General features: G+C 36.7%; 1 protein-coding gene across 9 annotated transcripts in view; it reads left to right on the top strand.

Moving 5' to 3' along the window:
* The window catches only part of COL12A1 (collagen type XII alpha 1 chain), a 123808-nt gene extending 96941 nt beyond the window's left edge, over positions 1-26867 (top strand). For 5 of the 9 annotated variants that reach the window (XM_045498794.1, XM_045498790.1, XM_045498788.1 and 2 more), the window contains 17 exons: positions 193-335; positions 612-721; positions 4359-4508; positions 6375-6452; positions 7773-7859; positions 9262-9315; positions 10409-10504; positions 11703-11756; positions 12114-12167; positions 15142-15195; positions 16609-16680; positions 19890-19925; positions 20035-20101; positions 21203-21391; positions 22363-22431; positions 23447-23617; positions 25823-26867. In XM_045498794.1, coding sequence (XP_045354750.1) covers positions 193-335; positions 612-721; positions 4359-4508; positions 6375-6452; positions 7773-7859; positions 9262-9315; positions 10409-10504; positions 11703-11756; positions 12114-12167; positions 15142-15195; positions 16609-16680; positions 19890-19925; positions 20035-20101; positions 21203-21391; positions 22363-22431; positions 23447-23617; positions 25823-25998 — 1660 coding nt within the window. In that variant the 3' untranslated portion in view covers positions 25999-26867. Of the gene's footprint in view, positions 1-192; positions 336-611; positions 722-4358; positions 4509-6374; positions 6453-7772; positions 7860-9261; positions 9316-10408; positions 10505-11702; positions 11757-12113; positions 12168-15141; positions 15196-16608; positions 16681-19889; positions 19926-20034; positions 20102-21202; positions 21392-22362; positions 22432-23446; positions 23618-24640 lie in introns of all 9 variants that reach the window. The other 4 variants (XM_045498796.1, XM_045498793.1, XM_045498791.1 and 1 more) reach the window with 1 other exon arrangement.
* The last annotated feature ends 705 nt before the right edge of the window (positions 26868-27572 follow it).

Below are 27572 nucleotides of genomic sequence, written 5' to 3'. Positions count from 1 at the left end.
CATAATAGATCTTTAGTGTTTGCTCTTTTGATGTGTTTCCTAAATTTTTCCTTTTCTAATATGTAGCCAGATTATTATGACTAGCTTCTAATACTGCTGGTAATGAGTTTATTGTACAAAGATTTAAAATATTCTCTATTTCTGGTGAGAAATCTTTGTTAATTAACTAATCAGTTATGTTTTATCCAACAGAGATCTACACCCAAATGGACTTCCTTCTTCATATACAATTATATTATTGTTCAGACTTCTCCCAGAAACTCCCAGTGACCCTTTTGCAATTTGGCAAATCACAGATAGAGACTATAAACCACAAGTTGGAGTAATTGCAGATCGTAAGGATTTTTATCTTATTTTAAGGCACATGCATACTACTTTTGATTATGAATCCTCTTTCCTTTTCTTTAAAAACCTACTGAATATATATAATTACTTGATACATGATTTTATGTTTAAAAATACAACATATTGGTAAATATTCTAATTTTATTTAATCTCAACTGAAATTATTGAATATTTTAGAAATCTCTCCAACAAGAATCATTAGTTAATATTTTCCACATAAAGTATACCATGCATGTGATTTAATAACAATTATGTGTTGATTACAGCTTCTAGCAAGACATTATCGTTCTTTAACAAGGATACAAGAGGTGAAGTGCAAACTGTTACATTTGACACAGATGAAGTGAAGACATTATTTTATGGCAGTTTTCACAAGGTAAAAACATAAAATATCTGATTATTTATAGAAAAAGGATATGATTTAAAAATTCAAACTAATTTATTATTTATTAAAAGGTCATGTTAAATCGGTAGAAACATAGCTATGTCTTTTAAAACCAAAATCTTTTAAAGAATTTGATTAATCTGAGAATATTTAATATAAAACAGTAAGGGACGCCTGGGTGGCTCAGTCAGTTAAGCGCCCGACTTTGGCTCAGGTCATGATCTCATCGGGCTCTGTGCTGACAGCTCAGAGCCTGGAGACTGCTTCAGATGCTGTGTTTCCCTCTCTGCCCCTCCCCTGCTCACACTCTGTCTCTCTGTCTCTCAAAAATGAATAAATATTTTAAAAATTTTAAATAAAACAGTAATTCTACTAACAAGGAGATAATTATTACTAACATGCTGATATGTTTTCAATGCTAATATCTTCAAAATTTGAATCATGTAGTAGGTATAGTTTTGTATGCCTATTTTTTCTACCTACCATTTTATTGTGAACCTTTATGTCATTTCATTTCAAAAGCTTAATTTTTGTGGATAGTATTTTAATTGATAAAAATAATTCTTTCATAGAGCACAGTAAGCTGCTTCTGCTTGTTTACCAAAGAGTTACAAGCATGCTAGTCCGAAAGTTATGATTATTTACTAAAGTAATTAATATATTTATGAGAAATATTTATCTTGCATGAACACATTATGAATTCTCTAAAAAATATTATTAAAAGTTCTAAGATGCATTCTTAGGGGATTGTCTATTCTTGTTGATCTTCATTAAAATTTTTTGTATGTCAACATTAGAGGATAATACTCAAGTTCTATCAAATTTCTAAAGGATGATTAATTGACAAATAAGTACTACAGTTGGGAGCATTAGAAATGAAAAGAGCCATCTAGGTTAGAGTGGGCTTTTTAATGGTATTCCGTCATTCATTGGATTGAGTTAACAGGAGGAATAGCACTTGTGCAACAGTAAGGCACTCAGAAAATTAGTCCCCGTGCATAGGAGACAAATATTTCCAGTTCAGTCTGATTCTCAAGTAAAAATTGAACTTTCCTGTACTTGAGTAGTTTAGCTAGATTTTTTGAAAATTCTCTTCCTGAGAGTCTTGGTTTCTTTCCAGAATGTTTTTTCTTATTGATGAATCATTCTTGCAAAGGATAGCAAGGGACTCTCCTCATGAAGCTCAAAGTCACTTCAATGTACACATTGGTGAGAAGCAAAACAACAATGAAGGAAAAACAAAGATCTCTGAGTATAATGGCATATCTACTGCCATGATGAAGTACAGTAAAATAAATGCCTCACTGGGAAAGAAAATTCTAGCTTGACAAATATTATTAGCTTCAACTGCTCCTTATCTGATAATAGATGTTGAATTTGGCCAAGTTCTTATGAACTTTTTTGGCTCATTAATACACCTATTAAACTCACATTTCAGTAGTTGCTAAAAAGAACTATTATTTTTCCTTCCATACCACTGAAGATATTAGAAATTTATGAACCAACTGATAACCACTTAAACACTATTATGTTTAAATTTCCGACCCTCATCAAATACTTCATCCTACTTTAAAAAAAAAAAGCAGTATTTTGTGCAGAGGTCTATAATGACAGTCATTAATTACAAATCAAGATAATTTTTTTTGACATTTCTTTCTTTGCTTGCTTTTATGGAGAGGCATTTGTGTTCTTAGGTTTTATGTAATGCCTCTTCTTTTTCCTTCTGACAAGCTCTCTTGTCTCCTCAAATCTCTACCTTTTTTTCTCATCAGACTTTTCTTTTTTTAGTTTCTCCTCTATGTTTTCACTCTGCTCTTTTTCCTCCTCTACTCCTCCACCCCATTCTTTTAACCTATTCTCATTTATCTCATCAATTCAAGTACTAAGTTCAGTCACTATTGTCTGTTTCCATTCTTTACTCATTCACAGATTCAAACACTTTTCTCTCATTTTCCATTTAATTTGGGAATTGAAGTTCTTCAGTCTTTAGGATGTGAATGAGTGGTACTCTGATAGTAGGAAATTAATGAAAATGACATGCGGGGGACTCTTGGGAGAAAAGGAGCATAGGGTAAAAGAGCTTAAGTAAGGAATGGCAGACAGCTATTGCTTTTTAAGAATTCTCTTGACACGTTTTGTGTCTCTGTTCCAAGTGAGAAGTTTGTATTAAGAAAAAAAGTGGAATAGATGAAAAATAAAAGATTTAGGGAACAGTAGAACTTGAGAGGGGAGATGAGTTGATAAGAGTGTTCCTATTTCTTCCTACTTTACTGTGACCAAAAAGGATTCACAGCTGGGAAATAGTCCCTAAATACTTGGGACAGTGGTCTACAGATGAAGAACCCACTCTGAAATGTTATTATGCCTGTATTTAAAATGTGATGAAAAGCACTGAAGAGATTGTAGGAAAATATGTTTTTAGCATGAGTTTCTTAATGGCTAGTATTGACTGGCAATTGGAATAATTTTGTTACAAATTACAAGTTTTGATTTTGAAATAATTTGGGGGGTACTGTGGTTTTTTCAAAATATTTTGTGAATTTCTACCTCAGATTGTTTATATAAGAGCCAAAAATAAGTTTTAGTTCTTATTAGATAATAAATGTCTTGGGAATGCTTATATGGTCTTCTTCTTGAATTCAATATTAGATGATTGTTCTGGGGACATTTAAAGTTAATTTTTAGTAAGCTATGTATCACTTTTATATAAAAGCAATCAATATGCAGTTCACACTTAGAACTTAACAGATGCACTAAATTAATGTTTTGGTGGTGATTCTATGTGGGAAAAATATTCACTATTTAAAAACATTGCCAGAGATTGTCCTTACGCTTACTGACTCAAAGAACTTAAGGGAATTTCTTTTCCTTTTAACTTGGAGCCAAACTTTTCAAAGTAATTATCGAGTGCTTACTTGAGTATTTGTGCTGTGATAAGTGGAAACTATGAGTATAACTATAAACTCAAAGATTACCTGCAGCCATTCTTTACACTGTTGAAATACAAATGTTTTATTAATTATCTGCACTAATAGATTTAAATTCTGAGTGTCCTGAATATCAGATAAGAAGTAAATCAACACAAGATTCTTTCCTTAAAAGGAAATTGAATCTTCTATCTATCAATTTCCAGAACCGAATCTCTGTAGAAGACGTGGGCTAATTCTTTACTATGTTAAATGTCTATATGGTATGCAAATTCTTTTTGGCTGAGATTAGGGAATAACAAGTTAAAAATTGAGTTTAGCAAAATCAATGGAAGACATTTGAGGATCCTGTTTACTGAGTATAACAATACATCAATAATTTATTAACTTGTATTTGAATAGTTCTTTATAGTTAATGGGATCATCTCATCTACTACATTATCTCTGGTCATCTCAGAAAGAGTACATATGGGAAAATAGGCAATTATGCATGTATATGTGGATGAAGGCTCATTTAATTTGATGTTTTTAATAAATGACATTGACATTGTATTCTGACTGTTGGGATTTTAGTCCAAGACTTGATTTGGGATAACAATAATATAAAGAACATATTTGTCAACCTGTGATCTGAAATATGCAGAAATCACCCAAGTTTTTTGGGGTAGAAACTTTATAATGGAAACAAATGATCTTTTTAGGTTCATATTGTAGTGACCTCAAAAAGTGTTAAGATTTACATCGACTGCTATGAAATTATAGAAAAAGACATCAAGGAAGCTGGAAATATCACAACTGATGGTTATGAAATTCTTGGAAAACTTCTTAAAGGGGAGAGGAAATCAGCTACAGTAAGTCACACATTTTTATTTTTCTAGGTACTTTTCATTAAGATTGAAATAACATTTTAAAAATAATCAGTGGGTTGTTTTTGTTTTTGTTTTTGTTTTCTCAGTGGGTTTTAAATTGTCAAATTCCTTGGTCAGATTGAAACATCAAAAAAGTTACATTGAGGAAATATACTGCTGACAGAACATAATAATGTGGTTTACTGCTAGAAACAAAATAAGATGTCAAGACACCAGAGAACATCATGTAGTCATCTTGAAACAGTATCAAATTGGAGAGTAGAACACAAATAGTTGCCAGGATAATCAGTGAAATCTAAAATAACTCATTTTTTGTTCTTCAAAGATAGCAATTGTTAATACAAATTTCTGCAATCAAGACATTAAGCATTTGTAGCTTGATAACACAGACACAAACAGTGACTGTCATAGAGCCTGTGCTCTCTCTGAGAAGAGTCATCATCTGTCTGTCTCAGAAGGAAGATCAGTGTAGGAGGGCGGCTAGCTGACTGCATTACTCACAATTTGCACTGGCTCAAGTTTGAGGCGGGAGCATGCCAACCATATTTATAATGCTGTCTATTAGTAAAAATTTAAATCTAGAGTTTTCACTGTATCAGGCTAATTAAGTTTATATTAAATGTCAATCAATAATAATATTGATCCATAAGCAAGGTTAGGGGCACCTGGGTGGCTCAGTTGGTTAAGTGTCCAACTCTTGATTTTGGCTCAGGTCATGATCTCAGGGTCATGGGATCAAGCCCTGAGTCAGGCTCTGTGCTGAGCGCGGAACCTGCTTAAGATTCTCTCTCCCTCTCTCTGCCCCTCTCCGGTCTAAAAAAATAAATAAAAGCAAGGTTAACATTTTTGGCTTTTTAAAAAAAATTACTTATAAATATTAAATTTATTAATTTAGCTTTCTTCCACACACAGGATTTTGTTCTCTTAGATTCACAAGTGAAATTTTTATTCTGAAATGTAGAAACCATTAGTGCAAACTTAATATATTGTGATAAACATCTTGACTTTTAATTTAATTAAATTTAAACATTTTTTAGGATTAATAGAATACTTAATATGCCTAATCTTATAAGTCAATAACGATGGTAATAATGATAACTAAGATTTATCAAGCACTTAGCATGTACCTTTTTATTTTTTTTAATTAAAATATAGGCGACACATAATGTTATATTACTTTCAGATGTACAACAGTGATTCAACAAGTTTATACATAGACTTTTTATTGAATATTGTCTTTTTCTTTAAATAGAACAATTATAACAGGTTTATAAAAGGATGGCTACATCTAAGCAGCCTTTTCCTTTTTATCAAAATAACTTTATTTTTTGAATGTGGAAAGATAGAAAGTATATGCTATGCTGAAATAATTAAACTGAATCATCAAAGTTATTAGTCAGTCCCAGGTAAGAATTTATGAAAAGAAAACATCAATTTTAGAATAAATGAAGAATGTTATTTTTAATGTTATTTTTCTACAAGAGTGGACTTTTAAAAGTTGATTTAAATGGATGTAGTCTTCCAATTCTTAATTAAATACATTCCTAATTCTTAATTAAAGAAATTAATGTTTTCTTAAAAAAAACAAAACTCAATCAAGCATTTTATTTTAGCCGGGGAAGTGAATCAGATGTGGGAATTTCACATATGCATTTTGTTTTAACATCTCCTTCTCTTAGGCATAGGTTTTTATGTTCTTCCTGTATGAAGTAAGGATCACATTGCCCTCAAGGGTTTGCACTCTTGAGAGAGTCTTTGTGAGAAATTGGCAAAGGTTAAAATGTGGAGTTGTTAATATGAAATGTTTTTCACGCATCTTTAGCTGATGTTTCTGTTGGTTGTTTGCAGTTCCAAATCCAGAGTTTTGATATTGTATGCAGTCCGGTGTGGACCAGTAGAGACAGATGCTGTGATATTCCCTCTAGGGTAAGTAAGATGGAATGGAACCGTTGTCGTGGTCTTAAAAGCCCTCCTGGAATAAGGGATGCGGATGCAGATGGTCTGGGAGAGGAAGTAGCACTCAGCAACTGAATCTCCAAGACGGAGCCAAGGGATGTGCACGATGTGCATGCTCATCAGCTACCACAGCTGAGGCCAGTGACCTCCTCCTTTAAAATCCAGGAATACACAAGACCACATCTGAAATTCTCCCTAACAGCCAGGGTGGTTATGCGTAGTTAGAAAAGTCCGCTGGATCAGGGCGTTTGATATATCTACTAATTACAAAGCCCTCCTATTGCTTGTAAAATATCAGCATTTTACAGAATAAAAAAACATCACCTTTGTGGACATCTAAGGCTTAGGGTAGACATAACCATATTACTTTATGAGATGATGGTTTTCCCTCATTGTGGCTACAAAGTTGAATGTGATGATGGAGTGGATGCTTTTGGCAAGCAGTGAGCTACATACATCCACAGGATCAACGTGTGTTATTTATTCCACAAATGCTTATTGAGCACCTATTTATTATAAGCCAGGCACAATTTTATGTGCGTGGATTACAGCAGTGAAAGTGAATATTCTAGTGGAAGGAAAGGAGAGAGAAAGAATTAACAAGTAGGTACACGCTACATTACAAAGTAGAAAGTCTTATGATGAAAAAAACAAATCACGGTGAAGGGATAGAGAGTCAGGCGAGCACTATCAGCCCTCAGTGATGAGGTGAGGTTTAAGCAGAGACCTGGTGAAGTAAGGGAATGTACAATGTGGATGACGGGGACTGCATTCCAATCAGGGGAGACTGCACATGCAAAGGTCCTAAGACCACAAAGTGCCCTAAATATCTGAGAAATATTAAGTAGATCAGTGGGGCTGGAGTAAAGTGAACGGGAAGGGCAGTGGTAGGCAATGAGATGGGCAAGGTGACGCTGGTTTGCAGAATGTGTAAGGCCTTCTAGGCTATGGAAAGGATTTTAGATCTTACTCTGAACAAAATGGGCATTGATATCTGAGATACTCAGCATTTCTCTAATACTGGATTAGAGAAAACCACATTAAATTACCAGTGGACTATGTGGTGGTTTTATAAGCATTTCTTCGTTATATAAGGTTTCCTAAAGTAAAACGTAAAGACATAAAAGACCAAAGCAAGATTCAACAGAAGACTATTTTTACTGATAAATACAAATTATTTCTTCAACTTGAGAACCGGATTTCCTTGTGTATGTAAGACAGATGGGGGTGGAGGATTGGAAGACATTTCACTTTCAATTCATAAGGGAATATTCTTTTTCAAAATTTCAGAGAGATGAAGCAAAATGCCCTGCTCTTCCCAATGCTTGTACATGTACACAGGACAGTGTTGGACCTCCAGGTCCACCAGGCCCTGCGGTAAGGAAACTGCAATAGTCCTTCTAGCCTTCCTCTTAAATCTTTGGAGTGATCATCTTTTTGCCAGTATGTAGTGCATAAAATGCTTCCAGCCATCTGTCTTTTCTGGGACAGGCCATTTTTTTGTGGTATGTTTCGAGATCTGAAATGGAATAAATCAAGAAGAAAGTTTGAACACATTGAACACATTTTGTCTAGTCATGCAGGCATGAATGATTGGCTAGTATTCAAGAGCTATCCCCTTAGAGATGTGAATCTGGGTTTCCATCTGTAATCCCATGATTTTGAAAATTTCTTAACATTTCCCGAAAGCTTCTTGTATGTATGCTATGGAGCCATGGATGAGAGGCTGAACACCTTGTTTGGAACCTAGGATATGTATACCTTATGTAGCAGATACATCATGACAATAAGTAGGGAAATTTACATATGTGATGATACCATAAACTCTGGGTGAAAGTATTGGGGTTTGGAATAACTTGGGTAAGAAAGTCTATGACCAGGTCTATTTGTGGGGGAGGGGCACAACACTGAAGATTACAGTGATAGATTTCACTAATCAATGTGGAACCCCTTGATTCAGTTAATCCAGCATGTGACCTGGGCTGGTTTTGTGGAATGGAAGTGATACCTCTAAGCCCTAGTGGTCTTTTTTAAGAAAATGGTTAATTAACATAGGAATCGCTCAGAGATTCTCAGAACAACAAATTTTATTGTACTTAGGTCAGAGCAAATAGTGTAGATTGATTTTAGGTTAATTACAAACCAGCTTCTCTCATACAGAATAAAATGTCACTGGAATTATTGACCATTTATTAATTTATTTTTTTATTAACAGTGACTTACCTGATTTATATCTGTAATCATAAAACTATATCCTGATGTAACGTAGATGTTTTTGAGAAGTAATGATTTTTTAATAAGGTAACATTATTGGATGTCATTATCATATTTATTTCCTCTTTGTTCAGTGAACTCTGATTTCCAGTTACTAAACTACATGTTCTGAGATTCTGAAAGATTCAAGATATTCTTCTCTTTGCATATTATTTTCACTGAAGAATGTGCACTCATATAACTCCAAACAGAATCTTCTCCTTGCTGTATTTAAGTAATGCTTGTTTTTTCTAGTAAGCTTCAAATTTTCAAATAAATTTCAAAATTTGCTAACGATTAAGAAAAGTTCAGAATGTAAAAGTGAGACACTTAAAATGTACAAAGTTATGAAATTCTCTTTCCCCACGTATTTGTATGATATGTAAAATTCACTTCAATATTTGTAAGTAACCATGGAAGTATCAATTGCCTGGAGAATGCTGCTTCTTGATGTAATTTCTGTATATCGGCTTCTCCCTCCTTTCCTTATATTTACCCTAAAATGTGTTCTTACTATGTATTTTAGGGAGGACCTGGTGCTAAAGGTCCCAGAGGTGAAAGAGGTATCAGTGGGGCAGTTGTAAGTATATTTTATGGTGCATTTAAGTTTTCGTGTATATGTTGAAGTCTGATTGTTAAAATTTCCACTAAGGGGATGTGTGACCTTGAGCAAGTTAGTTCAAGTTTAGTGTGCCTTAGGTAATATAATTACCTCAGTCTTGTCTCTGGATGTCAAGATGATGGATTAGACTAGCCATAGAAAGAAATGTCCAAGGCATCTCACTGCTATAGGAATTACACATAGGAAATCTGCAGAAGAACCTAAGGGTTCTGCTACAACATGGAGAAATAGAGCAGGTCATCCAATCATTGGGAGACCCACAGGGAGCAGAGCCCCACCAGAAAGCTGGAGGGAGTTGGGAGCAGTTCTGCGGCTCTTTTTTTCACCCTGTCTCAGAGAAAGAGCTGAGCAGCCATGTATATGTTCAGTGGGGGGGTCACCGGCCCTTTTCTACCAGGTCCATACTTGTCTTCCATAAGATAACTCAAGCTTATTAGGGCAATATATTATGAAGATGATGTGTGCTTTTAGTCATGATATTACTAATGATAAGCTAACCCAGTTAGGAAAGGGTGAGGCTGGGATGATAACCCAGTTCCCTGACTCCGAGTTTGTACCTTTTCTACCTGGGCATGTTGCAAAGAAGCTCCAGCATAGAGCATCTTCTTAGTGGATATCTGTTCTTTCCTTGCTTGTTTTATATACACATTAGTTCCAGAAATAAGGCCAAGTCTAAGAGAAAGCAGGACCAGCCTAAACTAAGAAAATCCACTGAAATTCAGGGTTTGATCTCATATGAATTCTTGAGTATAAATTTATGAATATATCATATCCAGTGTGTTTTACCTCTTTTACAAATCTGCTTCTAATGGGACTTTTGGAAATACAAGTGCTCTTATGAATTTATTGCACTTGAATTGTTCTTTAATGAATAGTAAGGGGAAGAAAGGAATGGCATTAATAAATGCTTTTATAGGTGTGTAGATTTCTAAAATGTTTGCAAACATTATATGACTGATGTCTTAAGACACACCGACAGACTTCTGATTGGATGTCAGCACTGGAAGGTCATTATGTGACTTTGTGGTTGTTTCTCTCTTGTATGCTTTAGGGGCCCCCTGGCCCTCGTGGAGATACAGGTCCTCCAGGCCCCCAGGGTCCCCCAGGCCCCCAGGGACCCAACGGACTCTCCATTCCGGGAGAACAAGTAAGCACAAAGGCTTTCTGTATTTCAGTGAGGATGGTAGATTAACATTAAGTTGAACTAGAATATTTTTTACTGTATTTTGCCAAACTCAAATGTTTCCTGAGAACTCAACAAGGTCGGCCATTGAGACAACTTCCTATGATTATGATTTCAGATATGCAAATAGTGCATGCAATAATATTTAAATGTGTAGATAAAATTATTGCTACTAATTTGACCTTTAAAAATGAATAAGTAATGCATATATACTTCAACATCCTGAAGGCTTTGAAATTACTTTCAGTGTGTGGCAACCCTTTGCTAATATTTATGACCTCAAGGCAAGCTTGCATTGTCTATCTAGGTCGCTACTTCTTTAAAAAACTTTTTAATGAAATGTTTACCTTTTGTTCCAAAAGCTCATCTGAAGTTATAAAAGGTGTTTTTACCTTTTAAGACTCATATTTTATTTAGCTGCTAACATTTTTTTCTATACCTTAAAATAAACAGAAGAATACAGCATATGAATAAGAATATGATAACTGCATAGTTTTAAATTCAAGTCTAAACTCCCTTTTAAGATGCCTTAATATAGGACAGATACATTTTCTTGGCACTTAGAGGAAAAATAATTGATACCAGATAAAGCTGGAAATGAGACATGTGGAGGGATAGGGCTTTCTCACTCAAAAGGGTTGCCTGAATCTACTTTTAGCTTCTTGTGTCCAAAAGGGACTTTTGGGGTTTTTACCTTTCTTACTACTATTATTAAATTAAATTTATCAGTTTTAATTAATTCTACTTTGCCTTTATGACAAGTGTTTTCTAGCATGTAGTTATAAAGACCAAAATTATAACACTTCATTGAATATCTATTAAAATTAGCAACTAATTAAATATATTAAATAAAAAATAGTTTTTCTCCCCTCAAATTTTCTTCCTATGAAAATACCTTATGTTAAACTGTGTCCTTTTAAAGTAGGTATATCGTCGCATAATTATATAAAATTATCCTTTAATATTACAAATGGAAATCAGAACACAGCATTTATAGCTTAAAAAGTGAGCATCAATCCGAAAAATGATTTATTTGTCTACCTTCCAAATGTGTTTACATTGTATTTATGAAGTGATGGAGATTTCAGAAGTGACTCCTGTCTCCCCTTTTCACTTCATCTCTGTAACATGCCTGAGGACTGTTTTCCCATTGCTGCTGTAGGGTCGCCAAGGGATGAAAGGTGATGCTGGAGAGCCAGGACTTCCCGGCCGGACCGTGAGTTGTTCTTGAAGCTACCTCTTTTTTTACTTGTCAGGTGCTGTTTGAAAAGTTGCCCTTGTAGTGCCTCAAAAGGTGAACCCAGAGGAGGCAGCAAAGCAGAAGCCAGGCTATGTGCATCGCAGTATTTCCATTTCATACCCTAGTCTTAGTTGTCAAATTTGTGCTGTTCAATTCAAGTGTGGGCATCCTGATGATCATCCACTATATGGCTGGCACTGGGCTTGGTTCTGGTTTTCTGCTTCTTTTCAGAGCCCCTTGAATTATTTTCAAGCATTTTGAAGAACAAAAAGTATGTTTTCCCATATAGGAAGTATATTATAGCATTTCACTTGTTTGTTTTCTTTTGTGTAGGGAACCCCAGGATTACCTGGCCCACCGGGACCAATGGGACCTCCAGGAGATAGAGTAAGTTTTCTCAGGCAGGCTATGATGATGTTGGCAATGATATCACATTGTTGCCTATTAATGAAGAATTATTTTACAATAAAGGACAATAGTGAGATTGCAGAGGTGACAAGTCAGTCTATTCAATTAGAAAGCAAAACCAAAGACACTGCAATCAAGAAGTGATGATGGACTGACTCACTTGGTGCTGTTGTTACGAAAACCTTGTTGGGCCCATCATGGCCACCCAGTGTGGGATTCGTGCAGACATGGTGGGTTGCCAGGGATGTCCATCAAAAGGCTCTTCCTGAACTGGGGACAGGCAGCCATTGACACCATCACTGTTTCAAGAAAAATGAGGGAGTGGGAAGATTCTATGCTTTTTTGCTTTTTCACTTTCAAACTCTAATCTGTGACTCCAGCTTTGTGGTGAGGCCACCCAGATCTCCCAGCTTGAGAGTGAGGAAGCTTCTCAGGAAATCATTCCCCTCTTTACGCTCAGCCTTGTTCACCTACCTACTCCCTAGTTCCCTACCACTAACGCTGAAAACAGGGTGCACAGCTGATAGAACATAAACTTTGTAAAGTTAGATAGACTTTGGTATAGGCATCTGGGCTGGAAAGAAAGAAAAGGAAGGAAGAAAGGAAGGAAGGAAGGAAGGAAGGAAGGGAAAGAAACCTGAATTCTGTGTTGGAAGAGAAGAAAGGTCAGAAGAGCAAGCCCAAGGACCACAGTGAGAAAGGAAGACTTGTTACCAAGATGGAGTTGGTAGGAATTGGATACATGGGTTGTCTTCAGCATAGATGATTTTCAAAATGAGGCACAGCTTTGGGGACCACTAGAGAGAAACAAAAGAACCACATGAATAGGTATCTAATACATGTGCACCTATGAAAACAACCAAAGGTCTTCTCATCCAACCTCACCTAGAGGGAAGCAGCTTTGAAAGTCACTGCTGCTTTGAGAATGGAGAAAAAAAAATAAAATTTATCACAAAGTTATGCAGATGGCTCAGTTAGACCTGAGGACATTAGGATAAGCTCTTCTTCACCCCAACTTAGATATATGTCTCTTCTAAAAGAAAATGGTTGATCAGATCTAAGTGTTCATGGATGGACACTTTATATGTATAAAATGCTCAGCCTTAAGAAAGAAGGAAATCCTGTCATTTGCAACAACATGGATGAAACTTGAACCTGGGGAAACTTAGTGTAAGTGAAATAAGCCAAACACAGAAAGGTAAATACTGCATGATCTCACTTATGTATGGGATCTAAAAAAAGTTGAACTCATGGAGGCAATTAGTAGAATGGTGGTTGCCAAGGGTAAGGGGCGAGGGGGATATGGAGAGATGTTGGAAAAAGGGTACAAAAAGGCTATGTTGGAGTTGTTATGCAGGATGAATGATCTTTGGAGATCTAATGTACAGCATGGACTATAGTTAATAATAGTATATAGTGTACCTGAAATTTGCAAATAGAGTAGATCTTTAAATGTTCTCACCACACTCAAAAAATGAGAACTATGCGAGGTGATGTGTATGTCAATTATCTTGGTTGCGGTAATCATTTCACCATGTATACGCATATCAAAACAGGTACATCGTAAATATGTACAACTGTTATTTGTCAATTATACTTCAGTAAAGCTGGGGGAAAAAAGAGAAAATGGTTGATCAGGAAGTTCTTAGGAAGGAGAATTATTCAGAAATATAATACTCACCTAAACAAATAAACAAAAGAGTGTCTTAGACGCTGGAGAAATTTAGATGGAAGACGTGCAATTCAAACTGTCTAAGCAATACCACCAGAGCATTTTTGTTTCTTAAGTGGCTCTCAGAAGCAATGTTGATGTTACATCAGGTGAACTTGGAGTCTGTTTTTTTGTGAAGCAGACCTGGGGCTCCCAGAAAACATTCTGAAATCTTTATCTGTATAAGTTTCTGGAGAAAAAAATTGGAGAGTAGTGGTGGTGGAATATTTCTAACACAATTTTAAGGAAATAATTTAAACTTCCTCTGTTATAAAACCAATGGAGGCATGGATACTTAGACCAGGCAGTTATCCAAAGGCTCTTGATTTTTGTTAGAATCCAAGAATATGGATGAAATTATCACTCTTACTCCCTGCAGAAAATGAGACAAAAATCTCCTTTGACAGAGGAATGCAAGAGCTATAAAAAAGACCTGACTCAGAAATCCTCTGCTGAATTTCAGGGATCTCTCTGTTGGGATGAATGCTAACTGGGTAGCAGAGTGACTCATGCGAGGCAGAGGTCATTTGGCACCGCATGGAGGCAGGTCGTGAGAGCCAACGAGCAAGCCTGCGCAGCAACGCGCGGTGCTCCTGGGGCACATCTCTCTTCCCAGTCAACCTGACACTTGTGCGGATCTGGTCTTTCATGCAAGATGAGGAGCAGCAAACCACTAAAAAATTAGCTGAAGACTGAGGATTTCCTTTCTTTCGCGTGGAAGGCAGTCAAGACAACTTCACTCTTTTCTGGGGTGGGGGAGAGAAGTTCACCAGCAGTGGGGACATGGGAAGTCCTTCCCTGGCTGGCTGGCCATTGCTTAGGAAACGGGACAGTTTTGAATCAGGTGGTTGGCCTCTCCTTCAGCTTTTATGTTGCTCTTCTCAGCAACATTTCTTTTCATCCCACTTTGATTCTTTCTGGACCAGTTTGTGGACACTGACTTTTTCAGTAGCGAGGTTAGTCTTCCTTTAGGCTTCCTTACAGTCTCACAAAAGCAAAAGTTAGCATCTTTATGAAAGGAGTCTCCTTCTTTGGAGAAGACTAGTTTGACTCTTAAAATGATTAGCAAAGGCATAGCTTAAATTGGGAAGCATTTTGGGGGTATATTTGTTTTTGTACTGAAAGATTACTTGCAGCTGGGTTAAATACTTCACCCTTCACTCTTACCAGTCTCTTTAACATCTTTCCTTTTCACTTGGTCATTATTTCACTAATTCATAATTAATTTTATGTTTACAATAGGGCTTTACTGGAAAAGATGGTGCAATGGGACCCAGGGGACCCCCTGGGCCACCGGTAAGAACTGAATGAGTTACATTGTTGTCTCCCCACCCCAAAATCCCTACCCCCATTTGCTAGGGAAAAGCCCAGTAACCTGGCTTTTGAGGCACATTCTATCTGTACTATGGGGTGCACTGTCAAGGGAGCTGTTTGTTTTATTTTCCTAAATCAAAATGGGCTGGAGAAAACAGATGTGTTAAAATACAGAGTCTGTTTAATCAAGTTACATTTGAAAAATAGAAAAATACTCCTAAGTGACTTGACCACTAGTTGGCTAGTGCCCCAGTTCCTTCCAGCCCCACATCAAGTGGTGGGGTTTTAAGACCTTACTGGTTACTTACTATTCTAAAACTTTGATAAGCTATGGTGTGTGACGTTTCAGTTTTAAGGGCATTTATTATTGAACACTATCAGTCATTCTGAGGAAGTAAATTTACCCTAGATCTTCTAATTAAGATCTTTTGGGGAAAACACCAAAGCCAGTGATTTTGAGAGTGGCATCTATATGCCTGCATCCAGGTGACATCATAATTAACTTGTCTGAAGTGATGGATGATCTTCATGTCTTATGGCAGGATATGAAGACATGAGGGCATTTGTTAAACAATGTTAATTATTGATGTCTAATGAACATTCAACATTATATATGTTCTCAGGTAAAGGAGAGTTTAAATGTATAGTAAACTTGCATTTTAAATATTTACTACAGAGCTTAATATTTGCATAATTGATGAAGTAAAGGATTATTTGTTTTATAGAATTTGATGATCAATTTTAAGGAAATTTTAGGCTTTAGAACATAAAGTATTGGTTAGTAGATATTATATATATTCTACTAAAATATGGCTAAGATTTTTGAAACTGTGTTAAAAGCTATGGTTTGGAGAAGGTGAAGGGTGCTGAGATGATAGAAAAAAGTGGAAGTTTAGAGAAGGCACCAACGAAATAGTGAATTTCTAGGCTGAGACCAAGACTCCCAGCAACAAGGGAAGACTGTGCCATGGTGGTACCTGATTTAGCATAGAAACAGCTACTTTCTTAATTTCTTCCCCAACCAAAGTTTTCACTACTGTCTTTTGAGGGGTTTTCTGGTTTTGTAATAGAAATGAACTAAAAAATAGGGATTGCTTTCTGCAAATTCATTTTGTAACCAATTTATGAGAATCACAGTCTATGAATTGTGAAACTGATTATATGTATCTATATATTTTTCAAGTGGTCTTAAAATATATTTTAGAACTATACACACCATAAATATTGAGAATTTTCAAAATTTTTTCTTTTGTGCTATCTTAAAATTTGGTTTTACTCTCTCTATTGTATGCCGTTTCTGTTACAGGCTTTTAGAGCTGGCCGCATTTGTTAGTTTACTTTAGATGGGCTTTTTCTTTCATCGCATCATTCCCTTTCTCGGCCTGTGTATTTCAGGGAAGCCCAGGCTCTCCAGGAGTCACAGGACCTAGTGGGAAACCAGGAAAACCTGGAGACCATGGCAGACCAGTAAGTGGACAGATTGCATGTCTGGAGTCATTTCTCTGCGGCCATAAATAATGAGGATGTTGCCAAGGCTTTGGTGTATTTATGTTATCTCTGCTGTAATGTGTTTGAAGCATTTGTTGAAACTATGTGAAACCCATGGATTTAACTTGGTACCAGTTCTAAAGTTTTTCTCTCTGAGTTATAATATTCTGGGATGAAAATTGTGGTCATAGGGTTTCTTTAAAAGGAGAATGGGATTTTGAGCCAAGACACATATTTCTGCACTGTATAAACACTCAAAGCTGGGTCAGCAGAACGATTCTTTTATTTAGGAGCGGTATGCTGCTTAAGATAGAAAAATACATGATGGTGCGTGGTGCCTTCATTTGTAGTTTATGGATGTTAACCCTTCATGAGTGTCAGCCAGCCATGCATTTAGTCATTTCTCTTTCATCAAGGCTGCTAGACGGTAGTCCTAGGATTAAAAGGATTTCTCTGATCCGCTGTTTTACTTTTTTATACTGTCCTGTTGCAATTCACATACAGTTTAACTTCCTTTTGGTCAGATGGCCTGGTTAAAATAATGGCATTATGCATATCTGGCATTTCCACGTTGGTACCTCCAAAACTGAATTTGAAGTTCTAAAATTGCCAATCCAGAAGTATTCGTAATGACCATTGAGCATCATATTCTTCTTTACAACCTTTTTCTTATTTGTATGTGTGAAGTGTGAATTTATTTTAAGCAGTTTATTTGTCTGAAATGAATTTTAAAACATAAAAATGTATCTCCAAGATAAGTAAGTCCAACTGTTAGCAATGACACTAATCTATCAGGGCTGTTCTCAGGATGGAACTCTTTTTTTAAGTATTGTCCAAATTATATAAACCCAAGTTTAAAAACTGTTTAATGTCAAAGAAACTTAGGGTAGAATCTTTATGTGACACGGCCTGCCTTCTACGTTTACATAAAATTAAGCAAGCAGCATTAAGATGAAAGGACCCCTGATATATTTTACAATCTGTGTATACCCTAGCACATGAATTTATTACTCTCTTTTCCTCAGTGAATCATAGCAGGAACTTCACAAGAGCAGTTAAAAGCACATGGAACTTTTCTACCCATTCACAATTCTATTTCATTGAGTATTACTGAAATGGAGTCTTACATAAGAATATACCAGATGTAATTGATGGCTGGAACTAGAAACCTAAAAGAAATTTCTGCTTCCTTTACTTGAAATGTGATCTCTAGATACTGGCAATAAAGATGATTTCTACAAATCATATATACTAGAACAATCTCACAGTGGCAGTAAATTAAAACACACACACACACACACCAGGAACAATCTCAAAGTAGCAGTAAATGTAAAACAAAACAAAACAGAAATTCCTTGCAATTTACAGAAGGCTCCAAACTAAGTAATAGTAGCGTTTCTGTAAGAGTCTAGAATTTTGGCAAAGGGAGAACCAAACTCCAGTTTCTTCTTATCATTTGGTAACATTTTTTGGACCTTCCCTACCTTCTTTTTCCCCTTTATTTTCCTCATCCTTCTAAAGTAGAAAATTGTTCCTCCTTTTCTTCTCTTTTCTAACTTACCTTTAATTTCTAAAACTAAAACTAGCAGATGGGTATAGAAAGGTCTTAGCAGAGAGCTTGGCTGTTGGCTTATATCATTAGCTCTTGTAAGCAGTTGGTATCTTCTCGCTAACTTGTAACACATGATGTTGTAGGGCGGATGTTTCAAGGAACTTCTTGTGGAATATTTTTTATCATTGACTCAAAACCTTTTTGTTTAGTGACTAAATGTGCTAGTACATGTTTTTGTGTTCTGGGGTCTGGGGATACAACAGTAAACAAGACAAAGTCCTGGCCCTCATGGGGATTCTAGTGGGGGATATAGACCAAAACGTGTACATAAACAATATAGTTTCTAGCAGTGTTGAGTGATGTGAAGAAAAAGAAGCAGAGTGAGGGCCAAGGGAGTAATTGTGATAGTGAGAAGGTGGCTATTTTAGATATAGTCATCAGGGGGCCTGTCGTAGGAGGTGACACTGGAGTGGATGGAGGGAGAGCTGTTTGAAAATCTGTGGGAAGAAGATCCAGGTATGAACAAAAGCCTCAAGTGAAGAATGATTGAAGAATGAGTCTGGCATATGAAAGGAACCACAGAGAGGCCTGTGTACCTGAACTGAAGGGAGTTGAGGGGAAGAAGAGTAGCAGGCAAGACCAGAGAGCTGGACAAGGTGATTGTGTGGACCATCTAGCCCAAGATATGTAATTCTTATTTCATGCTAAGTATGATGGGCGCTTAGAGCTAAAAGAGTGACCTAATCTTATTTTCCTTTTAAAGATATCACTCTGGCTTCTGTGTGGAAAATAGACTCTAGAGAGGAAGAATGGGAAAACAGGAAGAGCAGTGAGGAAGATATTGGAGTTCTTTAGGCAAAATTCTTAGGGACTGTAAGAGGTGGTTCGGTTTGGGACATTACGTGAGCAGTGGGTTTGTCAATGGTTTAGATGTTCCTTTCATGATAGCAATTGGCAGCCTAGAAACACATTATGGAAAAATAAAACCTTCTGACACTATAGAAAACTTTTTTCAAGATCCTCTCATGGCCAGTGAGAGGCTTGACAGAGTAGGGACAAATATTCTGTGGCTGCGTTTAGATGTGGGACCACTTTAGTAAGAGAGACACATGGTTCCTTTTATACTCAGTGTACACACACACACACAAAATAATTGCAAGAAGTTAGAGATATATATTTAGTTAGGAAATTGACTCAATTCCCACTGGTTCTTACTAGAACTGAACCAAGATTAACCTCATGGACAATCTACAGAAACAATCCGAGCTACCCAGCCATGGTGATATAAAGGAAAGAATAATGGTACCAAGGGCAATTTCTCATCTGTATTTTAGTTCCAGGCTTATATTGCGAATGGCATCATAAATGCACGAAGACTACATAATTTCTAAATGTGTAATCATAAAATTCACATCTCAGCACTAATTTGGAGGATACGTGCTTCTATGAGAGACAAGGACAGAAAGATTCCTTTTTACAGACAAGCAAAATGCAAGTAAGATGGATATAAATATGAAGTGTCATTTTGCTAATCTGTTAGAAAGCAGACCTTGCTCTCTTTCATCATCATGTCTGTTCGTGAATCATTTTAGATCATGTTTGTCAGTTTCTAATCTACGAAATTCCTGTATTTCAGGGTCCATCTGGATTGAAAGGAGAGAAGGGCGATAGAGTATGTATTTCTTAAAATCTGATTTACTTTTTTATTTTGTGTGTTAAACATTGAAGTCTGAAACTATAGAAATAATATGCTAATGATTCTCATTGATTTGATCAACAAGGGAGACATTGCTTCCCAGAACATGATGCGAGCAGTTGCAAGACAAGTCTGTGAACAATTGATAAGTGGTAAAATTTCTTTTATTTTTAATGTATGAATGCTTTTTAAATTTGTTGCAGGAAAATGCAGAGTTTGAGTCACAAAGTTTCTAAGATATATGTTCCTATTTCATTGTGATGATCTCTTATTTTTATACATTCTTGGTTTTGTATCTGGTCGGTTAAAACTAGTCCTATGTTAATGACTGTCATTAAGATAAAACAAGAACCCAAAGTAAAATAATAGCCTGTTATCCTATACTTAATCTGATACAGAATCATATTTTGAAAGGGCTTTTCAATTTCCTTGTTAGGATTTTTACTGATCTTCATCAGGATACATATAGTAGCAGCAAACACTGGATTTTTAAAGTTATAAACTTTAAATTATTCTATGACTTTAAGGAAGGGGGCCCATCAACATTAATTTGATCATAGAAAGTACATATTGGTGGTGACCTTTTTATTGCCTCCTTATTTTTCACAGACTCTTTCTTCTTATTTTATGAAGCCTATTAAGTAATAAAGCTCAGTGCCTACAAACAGCATGGCTTTAAACTCAGGGTTTCCTATTTCAGAAGTCTTAACAGTGTTTCTTGAAGTGTGATCCTGAGGGAAACCTGCATAAATCACCTATATTGCTCGTTAACAATGAGTGTTCCTGGGCCACACCCTAAACATAGTGACTTACTGTCTTTGGAGATGAGGCCCAGAGATCTGTATTTTTCAATGTATCCTATACGCGATTCAATTTACACTAAAACCTGATTATCATTCTAGGTACATGCACACAAAAAATTGCTTAATTCAAGAAAGGTTCTCTTTTGAATGACATCATCTGGCAAACCACAGGGCTTTATATCAGAGCCATATAAAACTTTTACAATTCTTTTATGTTTATAGTAATGCTGTGGCTTACTGGTCAGTATTTTTGTGGAGACACATGTTTATCAGGAATCATTTTGTCCTAGATGACTGGAGTGTTTTATTTTATTTTTAGGCTTCTAATTAGAATGTGTCCTGGAGGGGGAGGAATAGAGATGGATTTCACTAGACACTAAGAGAAGAGTTTCACCATCTCATCCCTTCCCTACTGGGTTTCTTACTAACAAGTCTTATTTCTGTTTGTAGGTCAGATGAGCAGATTCAATCAGATGCTGAATCAGATTCCAAATGATTATCACTCCAATCGCAACCAACCAGGCCCACCGGGTCCCCCAGGCCCTCCTGGCAGTGCAGGAGCCAGAGGAGAACCGGGACCTGGGGGGCGACCAGGCTTCCCTGGCACACCAGGGATGCAGGGGCCCCCCGGTGAACGAGGTGGGCATCTCTGGCCGCTGTGCAGGGCTAAAGAAAGGAATGTGCAAGTGGGGGATCTGGGTCAGGTTGAAAAGCACGTGGAAGGCTGAACCTGGCAAACTGCTTTAATTATTCTTGTTTGGACAGCCCCAGAAAAACTGTGTGTCCACGAACCCGTTATTTTCTTTAGGCAGCCGCAGGCCATAGAGATCCGTATCTTAGAACATGGGAAGATTTTGTCAGGAGATCTCAGTAAAGATAATGCTATGTTCTGATTGTTTGTTGTTATTGTTGATGGGAAAAACTGTATTTTGGCAAACTCACTCAGACGCTAAAATATTATTAATTATTGTGACTAGCAATGTGCTTAATGTACATTGAATGTACTTAGAATGTACTTAAGCAGCCTTACAGTTTTAGATCCAAATTCTTTTAGTTCCTTTGTTCAGGGCTTGGCACTGGTCTTACGTGTTTGTTTGGCTTTAATTTCATGGTAGATAAGTGTCATTGAAGGAAAAGAAGAAAAATAGAATTATTTAATTCCAGATGTTTCGGGATGCTGGGTGTTCCCTTTTGTCAAAGCAGCAGTTAATATTCTGGGGAAAATTTAGATACTTCTATAATTCTAACGGTTTGGATGCTATGCAATAGAGCTATTAAAGAGCTACCTTTAAGATGTGTCTGAATGAGTTGTAACTATGTAGTCAAGATTCCTGTTCTTAATTACTGTTTCTAAAAAAAATATAATAGACATGTTTGTTTTCTTCAAATAATTTTCCCCCTGACTTGTAGCCAGATTTGTTTCTTGGCCATGAATCTGGAATTACCCAAATGTCTAGAAAGAATTTGGCTTAAAGAGTGAACTTCTGTGAAAAATTAGTTTCTGCTTTCACTAAAAGAAGTGAATTACTTGAATTAAGTATTATCAGTTAAGATGAAAACTACATGTTTCCAGAAAATTTTCTCCCTGTTCTCTTTCTGTCCTCCCTCAGGTTTGCCGGGAGAGAAGGGTGAAAGGGGTATTGGATCTCCGGGACCTCGAGGGCTGCCTGGCCCCCCAGGTACGTTTGGTAGTAAATCAAATAAGTAAACAGCATAAATACTGAGAGTATACAACCCTAAGAGATTCACAATCTCATCCTGTTAGCTTCAGGCAGGCCTGTCATCGTGAATATATTTTAGCAAGAAGTTCAACCTGTGTAAACCTGCTCATTTTTATGTTCTCTTTGTTCAAAAAAAAAAGTTTGAATGTGTTCTATTAAGCACTCACTGTAACTTTAATATATGAGGGTATGGGTTTTAATGACACAGAGGGTTACTGTTTTCTTTTTTATGGAATTCCCATTTGTTTTGTTTGGCCACATAGCCTTTAAGGATGGTGTTATTTCCTGTTTCTTCTAGTATTCTTCAAGATGTTGCTAGCGGCTGAGAAAACATATTCTCACTAAAAATCCTGACACATTGCAAGATTTCATTCACAGTTTCTTTATTGATGTTTTAGAAAGAAAGAATAGTTGTCCAGTTGTTTTATGCATTTCATTTACTAGATTGAAAATGACTTCTTGTTTTTCTTCATTATAAGGTCCATGAGACCCTGTAACCAAGGTCAGCCCTAGTGGTTAAATCTTTACATTTGTGTTAACCATAACTACGTATAACTTGATCCAGAAATAACATTACTTTACATAGTCTGGAGGTGTGGGGCAGGCACTCCCATGTTCTCCTGGCAGTCTAACACGGCTAATATAACCATTTCCTTCAGATAGTTTTATCTCTGTAAGAGTGGGAACCATCCAGGGAACTCACTGGGATCTTTAGTTTGGCTTAATTCTTGGTAAGTCAGTTTTCTTTGGATACAATCGTTAAAGTAGTTGTATTTCTGTCATTAATTCTTGATGGATCACTGGTAAGAAAGTTTCACACTTTGGTTCATACTGGTGATTTCTTAAGGAAATATTTTCTTACCATACACTAGTGCATCATGTCGTCTTGAGGCAGTGGTGGTGTGGAAGAATTGTGGACTGCCTCAGGAGATGTATTTGACAAGAGGGGAAATCTGTTTTAACCCCATACTAGGTCCACAAGGAGAATCCAGAACGGGTCCACCAGGGTCCACAGGTTCAAGAGGTCCTCCTGGCCCCCCAGGTCGTCCTGGAAACTCAGGTATCCGAGGCCCCCCAGGTCCTCCTGGATACTGTGATTCATCCCAGTGTGCCAGCATCCCATACAATGGGCAAGGCTATCCAGGTATGTTGTTGCCATTGTAGGAACCCAAATTCACCTGAATTTAGAACCTTTATGGAAATGAAGTTCCCTAGGATTGAAGGAAGGTTGATTTGAGGATTTTTTGAAGATATAAACTCTTTCAGTTGTGTGTTTTGATTATGCAGTAATGTTGTTCTCTCTCAAAGCATAAAACATGACTTCACTGTTAGGGGTCAAATGGTTATTTGCTCTTCCTTCCTATATTTCTACATTTGCCCAATCGCATCATAAATCTCTCCTTATTTCTTCTGGGAGTTCAAAGAATGCTATAACATGACTTTTTTTTCTTTTAAACCTAAAGATTGGGAAGAGAGATTTGTGAATATAATTATAGAATATCAAGAATACATACTAAAAAATTGTTTTGGGAATCTGATGTTGAGGCAGACTTTTTGCTGACATGGTGCAGACAACTGAAAATAATACACTGTCTCATCCTGTCCATAGAATTAATGTTCCTAAAATCTGGGACTTAATTTTTTTCTTTTAAAGAGTTGGTAGTGCATATCTAGTGTCTGACAATTACAGAGGCCAGGTGTCTTACGCCTGATTTTGGGGAGTGTGGAGACAAGGGAGATATGCTGATCTGGGAATAAGAAACTCATGCTGTGGTCAGAGGTGACCTTTTCATCAGCGCACCCTCAAGCATCTTGCAAGTTTTAAAAATGATACTGCTGTTTGATATGGTTGGCTACTAGCAAATAGTGCATGAGTAGTTGATATCTAAATATCTATATATCTATATATTTATGTGCATACTTATATATGACCAAAAGTAGTAATTTTAATATAAATTTCTCATGCAGCTCATTCACAAAATTATAATTTAATTCTTTATAAAATAAATTTTAATTACCTCTGCCTTATGGTATGTGTGAATAACTGGAAATATATGGATATATATATATATATATTTTAACCATTACATACTTAGATGGATGTGTATATATATATTTTTGCATAGTAATTCAACTTTTAAAAACTATCATCTTTGACCTGTTTCAGGTTCCGGCTAACAAATTTTCTAAGTCGCCAGTGCTGCTTACAGTTTGAATACATGAAAATCCTGTTTCTGAGATGTTTGCGCACGTGCTTATTAGGAAATGAGTCTGTATGGAAATTTCACCACAGATATATGGTTAAAGAACCGGGTGGACATCATAAAGGAGGGTGGAGTCTCTTTATACTAACTTGAATGAGACAAAAGCAGTGGTGTTAGTTTATAAGCCTGATGCATTTCAGTAATAACATAGAAAAGTATTATTAAAAAAAAAAGTTCAAACACACAACCATGAGGAGCCTCAGTTGTGAAAGAGGCGCATAATAAAACTACTAACCAGCGGAGATTATGCCATTTGGAGAAAAACAATTAACCTGGTTAAAGGGAAATGTCTTATGTAAATAATAAACTAATTGTGGCTTGTAAATGATTTGTATGTGATCCTGTCCACTAAAATCACTTAACAATTCTACAATAAGCTTCTGCATCCAAGCCTGCTGCTTGCTCTATGCCGGAATAACACGAATGGAATCTCCTCATCTCTTGCTTGTTAGCGATGTGTCTGATTCAGGGCATGTGTCTTACTATTATTATTTTTTGTACATGTACTCTCATTTGGGTCTTGTAATTGCAATTTTCAAACCAAAGTTTTATAGCCACTTTTTCTTCTTCCTGTTTAACCGTCGTCACTGGTGTTCCTCACCCACCGACTGTAACTCAGTCTGTGGGAGAGACAGCCACAGAAAATGTCATGTACTGTATATTACCTGGTGATAGTTGATTCTCACCTCCAGCGTTCAGTTTCTAGGAGCCAATAAAACCTTCTCTTATCTCCTCATCTTTCCAAATTGTTCTTTGAATTGAGGAGTTTGAACTCCTGCACAGTTGCGAAAATCCTACCTAGGTTTCTGCGTTTACAGTTATTTGGCCCAGCCTCTGACCCTTCCCAGGTATTTGTGCAATGATTGTATTTACCGCTGGATCCTTGAAGGTTAAAAAAAAAGTGCCATTTCTTTATTTGATCATCAGCAAATTCTCTCAGCAAATGGACGTAATCAGGACATTGTAACTTCTCTATTTATAGCTATGAGATAAGACTGGATTGCCATCACCTCGGGTGATGATTTAGCTTTTGCTGTGTGTGTGCCTTCCAAATCATGCCATAACTGTAATGTTGAATCGGACAGAGCCGTACGTGCCCGAGGGCGGGGCCTACCTGCCCGAGCGGGAGCCCTTCATCGTGCCGGTGGAGCCCGAGCGGACGGCGGACGAGTACGAGGACTACGGCGCCGACGAGCCTGGCGACGAGGATCCTCCCCACGCTCGCTGGCGGCGCGCCCTGCCCCGCGGCCCTGGGCAGTGAACCTGAAACCGCGCGCAGCGCAGCCACGCTGGGGGGAGGTGTTGGGATTTTCATTTACAGGTCAGACAGAGAGGTGTACGTCTTATCTGCGATGTGTCTTCCGGCGTTGCTTCATCCAAGAGTACGCTTTCTGATTGTAGAGAACCTTGTTTCTGCAGGAAACCTAGCTCGCTGCACGCAGTCTTGTAGACATTTTTGCCTTTGCCCTTGAAATGCTTGCAAAATAATTTGCCCCAAAGGTGCAAGGAGAGAACGTGCCTTGTGCTTTTAGTTAGCACAAAGGGCAGCCTCAGTGAAACTCTTAGGTTAAGCAGGAAGTCCTGGAACCCCAGGACTACTGTATATTTCGAGAAGGCAGTTCATCTTTTACAAAACTTTTTTTGCAATTCAATTACACCACGATTCAAGTAATTCCCCTCCTCAAACCAAAACGGAGGGAAAAAACAACTCCATTGCAATTATTTATCTTCCTCTTCTATCTTCTGTTCTACATTAGGGCATAGAATGCTCTTATACATCTCCTTTAACAACCACAAACCTTAAGCCATGTAGCTGAAATTATTGTATCAACTGGATACAGTTCCATATTGCCTTAAACCTTCTTGTTTTAGACACACTAACATTTATGCCAAATTGCAGATTATTCTGCCGAGACGGAATTGCATGTTTGTGTTGTATATTTAGTATGAACTTTTTTTTCAGAACATAATGTTTCTTAGTTATCAAAAGCAGTTGGAAAATGTTTGCAAGACTATGAACATAGAATTGCTGCTTTTATATTTTAACTGCAGATTGTGAATTTCACTGCCTTATATTATTTATTTCTGAAACAAAAGAGGCATTTTTCAATAAAACTACTGAAAATTTGACCTGGTATGTTTTTTTCTTTGAGTGGCCTTTTGGAGTGTTTAGGCGGTTGTCACAACAAACAAGTTTATATCCTTGGATACGGACACACATCTTGCTAATACTATTAAATTATGCTAAATAACTTTAGATTTTTAATGATATGGTGAAGTCATAGAGAATGTTGAGAGCCTTAAAAAGCTCAGCAGATTCCAAAGGCTTTATTGGGAATGTAGAGGATGTGTGGGTTGGTGGAAAAACAACTAGGTATCCTAGGAGACCCCAAACAACCAAATAATCTTTAACAACCCACATGATTTTGATTTAATCACTTTCCTATACCATATTTTACCCAATAACATGTTTAATGCAAAAAGGAAAATCCCTTAATGGAAATTTTTACATTTAGTTTTTAAAATTTCCTAAATGTAAAAATTTCCTTTTGCACTTTTACGAATTCAGTAACATCATTCTAAATCGCAAAGAAAACAATGTAAATGTAGGTTTGAAAGAACCAACATCAATTGAAGGAGAGAGATAGTAATAAAAAAATTTTCTGCGGAGCCAAACATCTGAGTTAAACACTTCCTGGGGACCAATATTAGAAAGAAACAACAATAAATGGAAGTATTGCATTCAAGAGGTTTCAAGCCATGTCATTGACCGGTAATGACCTACATTTTTAACGTTAGAAGAGACCACTGTACCTACATTTTTAACGTTAGAAG

This window comes from Leopardus geoffroyi, chromosome B2, assembly GCF_018350155.1.
Source record: "Leopardus geoffroyi isolate Oge1 chromosome B2, O.geoffroyi_Oge1_pat1.0, whole genome shotgun sequence".
Classification (NCBI taxonomy): Eukaryota; Metazoa; Chordata; class Mammalia; order Carnivora; family Felidae; genus Leopardus; species Leopardus geoffroyi.
The sequence above is the reverse complement of the archived record's forward strand: the minus strand, read 5'-3'. Positions and strand labels throughout refer to the sequence as shown.